Source organism: Lupinus angustifolius, chromosome LG12 (genome assembly GCF_001865875.1).
Source record: "Lupinus angustifolius cultivar Tanjil chromosome LG12, LupAngTanjil_v1.0, whole genome shotgun sequence".
In the NCBI taxonomy this organism is placed as follows: Eukaryota; Viridiplantae; Streptophyta; class Magnoliopsida; order Fabales; family Fabaceae; genus Lupinus; species Lupinus angustifolius.
The window spans coordinates 5844483-5855958 of NC_032020.1; the positions used below are offsets into that span (position 1 = coordinate 5844483).

Genomic DNA, 11476 nt, shown 5'->3' on the forward strand with positions numbered 1-11476 from the left:
GATAAGGAGGAAGATACGATGAGGACGAGAATGAGGATGGAGATAGCATGAGGATGAGAAAGAGGATATGATGAGGAGTAGAATGATGATGAGGATGAGGATAGGAAGAAGATGATATATATATATATATATATATGTTTTATATGTGTATTTATGTTAATTTTACATATATTAATGTGGTTCAGGGTGGGTTCGGAGCAGGTTCGGGGTAAGGTATCAACTATACAAAACCCAAACCCGAAAGTTGAACTTGAATAAAACTCGAATCCAATTATATTAGGTTTTCCCCGTTAAATGCGAATTGTATTCAAGCGGGTACCTACAGATTCGATTTTCATTGTCATGTAAGATGAAAGGTTTAAGAACCAAAGTAACAAGGAGGTTGACTATTCAAATCTTCAGTCACTAAAAAAATACTAACATACTAACATTTCTCTCATGAAAGAAAACAATTAACATAATAGTGAACATGAAAATATGAAGGGTATTGATTTAGGCCATTTGACTCACCTAATACCAAAACCAATTCATCATCTGGCTTTGGGAAAGGATAAGGTACGCCCTTCTTTGGCAAGACAACTATAGCACCATGGACAGTTGATCTTAGCCAGTTAACATGTGCATGCCAAAGAAGTGTTCCTCTTTGTCCTGTAATGGTGAAGTTGTACACATAGGATTGCCCTGGTTGAATTGGGCATTGTGTCACATATGCTGGTCCATCAGCCCAACCGGTTCGCATTTGCTTAATCCCATGCCTGCCAAGATAATAATTACTAATTAGCATTGAACATGAATATATATTTTTAGTAGAAGTTGTCTCCTGTATTGGACAGTTCAGAAAAAAAAATTATATTAAAAATAACTTAAAATCATGGTCAGTAGAAATACTTTTTTGGCATTTATTATAATTCCCATTCTATACTATATTTGAGAGGATCCAGTCCCATTTTTTATAATAAGGTCCCATACTTATTTTATGTGCAATACTTTCTTTAATTTAAAACAAATTAGTATGAGTAAGTAGAGACTAAAAACAGTTATTATAATTTTTGGAAAGATTTTGATTCAAGTGGTTAACACTAAAATGGTAAAATTTTATTGGAAGATAGATAGTATTTTTAATAGGTAACCCTATGCACAAAACTCTCATTTAATATCTAAATCGGTGACATCATGGTCTCTAAGCAATAACATTATAATTAGATCAAGTTGGCACCTTGAATAAAATATTGTGCTCAAACAGTTAAGCTGTTTTTTTTAGATTGTTTATTATATAAGAGCATATAATTATGTTTATAGAGTTGTTTAGCTTATTTCATTAAGTTTCCATATAAGCTTATTGAACTAGAGCTAAAATTGACTTGTAAATGTAAGACTTTAGAGGAGCCTTGCCCTTTCACAAACTCTACTAAACACTTGTTTAAGTAATTACAAATTTTAGAAATAAAATAGGTGTTTACAGTATATATATATATTATATATATATAGAGAGAGAGAGAATTTAATGTGTCACCAATGGATGGTCACGTTGTGGTTGACTTTGTTGACGACTCTGATCAGCACTGTATCATCTTCCCTGGCATAAAGTGTAGGTCCTGGGAACTTCCCATTAATTGTTATAATTGATTTGCTTGAACATAACCTAGTAGTATTCTTGGTTACCACCTGCAACCATTATCAAAATTATGCATGAGATTGGAAATAAGTGATTATTTCTCTATCTATAGGTGCTGATAAGTAGGTCTAGCTTACGTGTTACCATAATTCTAAGGATCCTCATCATGTTCTGCTTTCAAACAAAATTAATCTCTTCTACTACACATTAAATACGAGTGAAGATATAGAGAAAATATTGTTGCACTGCAATTTTACACACTCGTTACAGACATGAAATTAACCAAACTAAGCCAAATTTAGGACCAACCTGTTTAAAATTATATTGATTAGTGTCAAATGGTTAAAATTTTCAGATCAAAATTCAATTGTGAATAACCCAAAAGTAACTCTACCTATAATAAAGTAGCTCGACCAAAACATTCACTTTGTCCACATGCATAACTCCAAAAAGATAACAGGTTCTATATATACTAATGTTTTATAAAAGATCTACCAAAAGTATTGAAACATAATTCTCTCATTTTCATAAAAATCCTCGACGTTTTTTTGTGTATTTGTAGTTCTTTTGCCAATTAGTTCTCTATAATTACTGAACCATATTTTTTACCTATAATTTAAATTAAAGAAAGAACAAAAACAAAAAGAATAATTGATGATATGCACTTATTTACATGAATGAGTTATAACAACAAAAACAAATAATTTAAAGTTGGAATATTTCTTCAAGGATAAAGCCAAAATTGATTCAAAACTAAACAAAATAATACTAGAAATAGTAGTATAAAAAACTATAGAAATTCTACTTAGTATATCCTAACATCAATATTTGATAATAAGAGTAACATACCACGAATTATATACCCATACCCCATACTAGAACGGCGTAGTAGGCGACTATCAACTCAACCAAATCATTGTTATTGCTGTCGGTTTAATAGAAAATTGAACCTAGCCTTTCTACTAAAATTCCCCATCTTTATTAGACAATTACTTTATGAAAAAGATGGTTGAATAAAGCACAATTACATTCATTTTATATATAGCACCATTGCTAACACAGCGTGACACAAAAAATATATATACATATATATGTAGCCATAAGGCCAAGAAAAAACATTTACTCACATGGAACTTGTAGTGCCTTACTCTGCACTCAACCAAAGCTGGAAGAATGCAAGCTATGAGAAGTAACACCCTAACCCAAGAACCCATTTCACTATCTCCGTCTCAGATTTTTCTGTGTCACTTTGTTGTATAACTTATGTCCTTGTGTTGCATTCATTAATGACTGTCCAACAAACGCTTATATATAGGCTGAAAAAGATAAGCATTGCTACAATGTCATTTTAACTTGATTAGGTGAGTGATGTGGCAATCTTGGAAATTAAGAAATAGTAAGGGTGTTTTAAGGCCAAAATTATCTCATGATAACTTGGATAGTACATAAAGTTGTCTATTATGGATTTATTGTTACTACTTCTTTGAGATAAGCTTATTGGTTGTGTTTTCACTTGTAAGTATTTCATTGTTCTCCACTAAGTAAGCTTTAATCTAGAAAGTTAAACAATTAAAGTTTAGTAATCTAGCTACAGTTGCATAACCAGAGCAGAGACATCACTTTGGGCTGAAATTAGCTTACATTATTCTTTTTCCCATTTTCATTTACTAATAGGATTATTAGAAAAACAACAACCAAAGTGATAATCTTGTTAGGTGGGGTCAGTTACATGAATCGAACGAGCAATAATGTTTTTTTACATCCGTGACTTAGCATTAACATTATCACATTGTTGATCTATATCATATGGTTCAACAAGTTTTATGTTGAATGCTGACTGTTTAACATAATCTTTACCTTTTTTATCCGATTTTTGGACCAAGTATGTATAGCATTTAGCACATACAGGCAGCCTTATGAGATGATCATGACCTTAATTGTGGTATCAATTATGATGCATTTATCGTATCAATGATGAGAAATTGCAATAATAGTTGGACAATGCAGCCTCAATTTTAGTTGTTTTTGTTTTTGTTTCTTTTTGTCTCCTACCTAGCTTATTAGATAGCATGGAGTTAAAATGGCCTAAAAACTTCACTGATTGCTTTTTAGTAAAACTATATAGAGAAATGAGAACCGACCCATTGAATTTCTCCTTGATCATTTACCCTATCAACTAATGATGGTAATTGTTTTCAAAAGTTCAATATATAGTAGTGCTATAACTCATCCCATCAGCATGCCTACATGGTATAAGTTTATCAAAACAATGTTTCTGTTTCTGTGTAAACGAGATTCTTCTGTATCTCTGAAAATGAACGGAAAGCAATAAGTGGTTAATGTGCCAAATTAATCAAATAAGGTAAGTGTACTAATTGAGCTTTTCATGATAATATTGATGTTTGTCCACATATATGATATAAAAATACAAGTTTTTTCAGTTTAATATGTGACATTAATTATAAGGGAAAGGCTAAGGAACTAGAAGTTGCTATTAAGGATGCTTAGTTCACAAAACAAAATTATGGTTGAAAAATGGCTATCAAAGTTTGAGGTCATTTATCAGATAGCAACACATAGAAGGTGCAAAAAATCATGATTTCTTTAGAAGTTGATTAATTAAACCAACTTTGGGTGAGTAACAACTATCACCTTTCTGTCTCTTCTATGTTCCATCTCCTTACATCTCTCTATCTTTGGGTAGGTAACAGACTAACTCATAAATAACTAGTTTAAAACTTCAAATGCTTAACATTAAGGAACAATGTAATTATAATTATAAGGTTTACGGTCAACTTGGTTAGAAATGAGTCTTTATCGTGCAATTTATTGATGATGATTGATGGCGCGAAAGTGGTATTTCTTTTTAATAATCTTCAATAGATGAATGATAAAATAAAGAAAATAAAGTGGTGGACACATTTTCTTACTCCCTTTTGTTTCAAGCTTTCTTGTATTTTGTCTTTTCTTAAATTGTTCAAACATAGTTGGAAGAGAAATTATATGGCATGGGATAAAGTGAAAAAAACATATAAGTGTACTTAATATGATATTTTGACCTAAGATCTTAAAGACATTAGTTTTATGTGTTCATCCACTTATATACTTTTTAAGTCATTATTCATACTTGGAATATCTAACATTTCTCCCTCAAGTTTGAGTTACCCCTTCAAGTATCAGATACACTAGAGTTCAGCTCTCTATCTATTTGCACTGTCGTTGGATTGTCTTGTCATCAACGGAACTTGCTACATTGACCTTTTGTCATGAAGACATTCGACACAAGGATCTCATGTGGATTTATCGACCACTTGCCACTTCAATACTGGTTGATTCGTCGTCATCAGATCTGATACCATTTGTTGGGAGATCTTTATTCATGAACTATAGCATTCTTCCATAGGCTAAGAGAAATAATCATGTAAGTGGGTTTAACACCAGTTATATGTTCTTTAACTCATTCATTTTTATACAATGTGAGACTTCTTCATTTAGACTTGGAATATCCAACAAATGTTGACTACGCTAGTTCTTACCAAAAGCTTCACTTGAGAATCGGACTGGGTAGTCCGATTAGTCCGACCACTCACTGAACTTGAAAACGGCTATGGTTTGCACTCTTAACTGAATGGGGGTTGGACAACTTTGACCTAGAGAAATTCTATCTGGATTATGTTAAATCTGGTTAAATCGGAATAACCTAGGAAGTAAACCACATAGTTCGCTTACAATTTAAAAAAAACAAAAAACTACTCTAATCTTTTGTTTTACTCTGGTACAAAAAGGATGAAGAGATGTTACTTTAATATAATTATACATAATCATTAAATATATAATATTTTACATTTGTATATAATTAAATATTTATAAATAAAAATTATTAATTATATATGAAATCACTCGGTACGACCGGAAGGTTTAACCGTTTGAACCTAATACGAGACCTCTTCCAATTTGACGTCCAGTTCGAGTTTCACAACATTAGTATAAACCACCATTGAGAAGAGACTCAAGTGAGAATAATTTTATTGTAAAAATGAGAACAATAATATAGATCATTAAATCTTAGTTAAATATGCATACAATTTGTTTAAATGATTATGTAACTATTAACTATCTTTTAATCCTAACTACTCTCGTATGCTTACATACGTCAAATTTATTGTTCTCACAATTTATCTATGAGAATTATTCTCAAGTAAGTCACTCCCTATTTAATTGGTATGTTATTGATATATTCTTTAGACCAGGGACCGAAGCAGACAAATACTCAAACATAAATAGTATCATAGCTTAATTAGAGAAACGAGTGCACAATAGCTCCTCATCCGATTATGCATATATAAGAAGAAATAAACTTAGACTTATCGTCTCAGGGAATATATTTTAGAATGAGAACATTGTATACCAATATCTCTGCCATTAAATAAAATTTCTATTCTTATTTAAGTCTAATATATTATTTTATAATTTATTAAAACTCCCCATAAAAGAAGAACAATATCTATTTTTTACCCATAATGAAAAACATCTTTCTTATTCTTATTTAGGTCACACAACTCATTCGCACTTTTATATTTTACAATAAATATAACAAAATATTAAAAATAATTACTTATTTATTTATTAATAAATTAAAAATTGCTATAATTTATTATAAATAAATGAGTAAATTAACTGACACTCCCTGAGTTTTAGCAAATTACACAAACCACCTCTCATTTTTCTACACCTACACAACCCCCCTAATTTTTATACTTTCATTACACTGACTTGCATGAGAAATAAGTGTGATTTTTTGAACAAAAAATATTATAAATGCAATTAAGTTAAACAAAACATGGTATATTATGGAGACAAGAATAATATATGAGTCGATACCTCTTTATTATTTTTGGTTCGTTACGATATAGTATAAGAGCGATTTAAACAATATGTCTTTAGAATTGTTGATATATTTTGTAACAAAAAATAATAAAGATACGTTGATTTGTATATTATTTAGATTTTTCTTCACAATGTACCAGATTTTGTTTAACTTAATTGTATTTATCACATTTTCTATTTAAAAGATTACACTTATTTCTCATGCAAGGGTGATCAGTATAATGAAAGTATAAAAACTAGGAGAGGTTTGTGTAGGTGTAAAAAAGTGAGGGATAATTTGTGTAATTTCACTAAAACTCAAAGGATGTCAATGTAATTAACTCTAAATAAATTATAACTTACAATATAGTTTTTTGTTATAAACTATAAAAATAAATTATGTGAACACGAATAAATAAAACAAAATATTGCATTAATTAAAATAAATTAAAGATTATTTCAAAATATAACACAAATTACAACATAATAAATGAAAATATAAATAAAATGCATAAAATAAATGAAATACATCACAACTCATAAATGTCACCTCTCCTCATCAAAGATTGTTCTTATTTATCAATAACTATCTTTATTTACGAACAAAACTTGGGAAATAAGAATGACACAATGAACAACAAAGTAAGAATGTTTTTATTTTATTAAGAACAACCACTTTGAATGCTCTAACTTTATCATTCAAAAAATAGAAGTGTTGACATGTATTAGTGTATAGCATAGCATGATCATATTATACCACAGTATATCATAGAGATCATATTTATCAGAATATAAAATAAGTTAATATACATGGAATATTAAACAGATTAACCTTTATCTTTCTCCCTTTTGACATCATTCAAAAAGACAAGTGGTATAGATAAAGAAATGATATGATAATTCAACAACTGGAATTTCATTGATAAAAAGGTCAAAAGTAAATGGATTTTTCTTCAACACCACGACTGAGTACATCATTGACATTTTTGCAACAAAAAAAAAACTTGAGACTCAAACACTCCAAGGCCTAAAGAAATCTTTTAAACGCTTCTACATAAATATCTTTTGAGCCAATATTCTACTCTAGAAGGCACCTTGTTGTCCAACCTCAGGAAGTAGAGGCCCAGAATCTCAACCTTTGATGTTTCAACTCTTTCTTCATCTTCCCCATTGTCCTCTACTTGTGCAATAGCAACAGCAATAGAAGGTGGGATGATGGGTTGATGTAGGAGGGTTGGTCGTACGTATCGAAGACGAAGTCGCTCGTAGGAAAGGAACAACACTTTAATATTTTTAGCAATTATCTTTTCATTATCTTTTAATTATTTTTTCATTATCTTTTCTTTAGTATTTAAACACTTTTCGGGATATAGCCATGAGCAACATATTATTTTCATTAATAAAATTTGAGAATTTTCTTTGTCTAGTGGATTCTAGAGTTTATCTATCAGGTTTGTGCTTGCAAAATTGTGTTTTCATTCTAGGTTTGATGATTGCCAATCTTTTGTGCTTCTGACTGCATCAAGTGGCATCAGAGTAGGTTTTCACATGTTCTTTTCGTAGCTTGAACAACTATAGGAGATCAATCAGTGACCAGAGCAAATCTTCAGGGTTTTATCTGGCTTTTACCACGACCCTAACTGCTCTTACTGAACAATTGGTGACTTTAAATCAGGCGATGAACAATGCCAACAACAGGAACCAACAAAAAGACATGGGGACCATAACTGCATATGGTTCCGCGAAGTGGAAACACTGATTGCGCTGCTATTATGGAAGAAATGGTTGACTAGGAAAGTCGACAGTATAATCACGACTACACCTATGTTCAACTTTATCAATATTTTATCTCCAATTAAGCATATTAAGGCTCTTCCCATTACTCAAACTTTCAACTCACTTACCTTTTCATCGCCTCCATCCATTTTCACATCACCACATGTTAGTTCCCTCAAGAAATCTGGATTCATAAACATACATATGTCTTTGGACACATCAAAGTCTAAGGATTAATCTAAAGATATAAATAAAATCTATTCAAATGAAGAGGCTCTTGCAGATTCAACTCTTATGCGTAATAACTTGCGTGAAATATAAGAAAATACTTATCAAGAGATTTATGTAAGCAATGCTGCAATCAAGCTACCACGACCCGTAAAGAATAATTGTGTTAGCTCTAGCTATGATCCAACACTTTGTGTTGACGAGACTAATAATCTTTTGAAGTTGCATGGTCAAGCAACATCAGATGTTATCTATGTTCAGGAAGAAGGCTATAGAACAGATTCAGTTGAGAGCGAAGTTCTTTTTCAGGGAATCTGTCAAATTGATCCAGAGAGTGAATGTCCAGAATGTGATTGGGATGGTTTAATTCCCGATCCTAATCCTCCTGACCTGTTGATTTTCAATTCACCTAATGAAGCATGAGTTTTTCATGCTCTATTTTAGAAACCCTTGGACTCTTTATCAATTTTACATCTCTTTTATTGCAATCTACCATCAATAATGGTCCCAAAGTGCAAATTGTTGATTCAGGTGCTTCGGGTTCTACACATGAAAATGAAGATAAGATGAGTGCTATCAGGGATTGGCCTACACCTAAGCCAGTGACCGAGGTACGCAATTTTCATAGTTTGGCCACTTTACATAGGAGGTTTCCACTTTGTACTTACAACAAGTTGCAGCCACACAAGTACGGTCCATTCAAGGTGACTCAAAAGATTGATGACAATGTCTATGTGGTAGCTCTCCCAAATTTCATGAATATATACAATACTTCTAACATTGCTGACATTCATTAGTATCATGCAGATGAGGCTCTTTATCAAGAAGAGAACTCGAGGTCGAGTTCTTTGGAGGTGGAGGAGACTGATGTAGGAGGGTTGGCTTGTGCGTATCGAAGATGAAGTCGCTTGTGGGAAATGAACAACATTTTAATATTCTTAGCAATTATATTTTTATTATTTTTTCATTATCTTTTCAGTATCTTTTAGTATCTTTTCTTTAGTATTTTAAACTCTTGGGATGTAGCCATGACCAACATATTAGTTTCATTAATAAAATTTGAGAGTGTTTAGTTTATTTATCAAGTTTGTTCTTGCAAACTTGTGTTTATTGTTCTAAGTTTGGAGCTTGCCAAACCCTTGTGCTTCTGACCGCATCATAGGTCATAATGAGGAACGGAGATCCGCTGTCCAAGATTATGTCCCATATGTTCAAAATTTGTAATCAACATATCATATTTTCATTGGTTCGGGATAACATATGAGACACGGTATGTGACAGTAAATCTACGTTCCAGGGAAGTAACCACTTACATTTGATGTTGAGGAGGGTCTGACATTATAAAGGATAAACAATTTCCTGAACGTCATTGGCATTTTAAAAGGATTTTGTGATCATCTTACCTGAACTCACCAATGAATTCTTGATGAAATCCAACGTAGTATTATATTGTGACTCTGATGTATTATTTTGTTGTTGACTTAGCATATGTGATGAATGTGGAGTTGTATCTGGTGAAGGGTATTGTAAGTGCGTCGTTGAATGTTCCTGAATAAGTGACTCTCATGTTTGGTCTTGTAATAGTTATGGAACAAAATCGGCAAGTTTTAGTGGAGACATATAGCTGAAGTGCTCCAAGATTAGCATATTTGTAAATAGAATATTTGTAATGAATATCCTCAACTCTTAAGCCTTTATGGGGATCCTATCTCTCTGATTATGCTCCCCTTTAAATTGATCAATGTGATATTCGATCTAATCCTAAAAGATACTTATTATCATTTTGAAACATAACTCCTTGCTCATTTGATATGCCCATTGCAATAGACATTAATTGGCACCAAAGTGGTATCCATTTCGTAGAGATGTGTGAAGTCATGAATTCTAAGTAGTGTATATAGTTTATATGAATAATGATGTAGAGTGAAGAAAACTTAGAACTATTGTAAAGTGGAGAAATCTTAGAGCTATTGAAAGGTTAAAGGTGAATGACATACATTTTAATTTTAGGAGAGTAGACTACATTATTATCATAACTCAACCCAATGGTAACACGTGAATAATTTCCAAAAAGTTACTGGGCAAAAGAAGTTGTAATAATGGGGAATCCTAAAATTAAAATTACCACAAAACAATTATTTTCCCCTAAACCCTATAAAGCATTTAAAAATTGCTTTGATAATTTGGTTTAGCTGGAACCATTTCTGAACAATGTTTTAACCAAAGAAAATAACATTGGAAAGTTGGTATGGACCCAACGGACTTTTTGATTGGCCATAAAAAATGGATTTTGAAAAATATGAAAGGGGAAAATGGATTTTGATACGAAAGGGATTAGATGGAAAAAGTTCTAATATCTAGGACCATATCCTAAATTCTATTTCACACCAATACAAATATACCATATTAATTAAAATTTAAAAAACTGATTATTTTTCTGTTTTTGCTTCATTGTTATTGGTGTGAGACAATATTTGAAACATAATTTGGGACAATATATTTTCATTTGAATTAGAGAGGGTTAAATGATTTTTTAAGCTATATTAAAATAAAAAACCCTATGATATCATTTATATGTACACACTATTACATAAACTAATAGTATTAAAAGTATTTAAAATTAAAAATTGTCTTGCAATAATAAATTATTATTACTGATTAATATGAACAAAGAGATTGTTTAGTGGCAAAAGCACAATGGACCAAATTGTTTAGTGGCAAAAGCACAATGCACCAAATTGTTTAGTAACATTCTTCTTGGATAGGTGTGAAGAGAGGTAAAGATTGATTCAATTTCTTCAACATAAACTCATGTCGTTCTTTTCGGAACTGACTTACAGACCCAATTCCAAATAAGTTGTAGAAAATAAATGCTTATTTTCCATGCACTACATTTGCTTAATCTTTCTTGATTTATATAAACTAGTTCCCTTTGTAACAAGTACAAAGTATGAACCAATAAGATGAAAATGAACCAAAAGCATAATGAAA

General features: G+C 31.3%; 1 protein-coding gene across 1 annotated transcript in view; it reads right to left on the bottom strand.

Moving 5' to 3' along the window:
* The window catches only part of LOC109361592 (laccase-4-like), a 6451-nt gene extending 3570 nt beyond the window's left edge, over positions 1-2881 (bottom strand). The window contains exons 1-3 of the mRNA XM_019607092.1: positions 2743-2881; positions 1514-1665; positions 511-755 (exon numbers count right to left, since the gene is read on the bottom strand). Coding sequence (XP_019462637.1) covers positions 511-755; positions 1514-1665; positions 2743-2829 — 484 coding nt within the window. The 5' untranslated portion in view covers positions 2830-2881. The remainder of the gene's footprint in view (positions 1-510; positions 756-1513; positions 1666-2742) is intronic.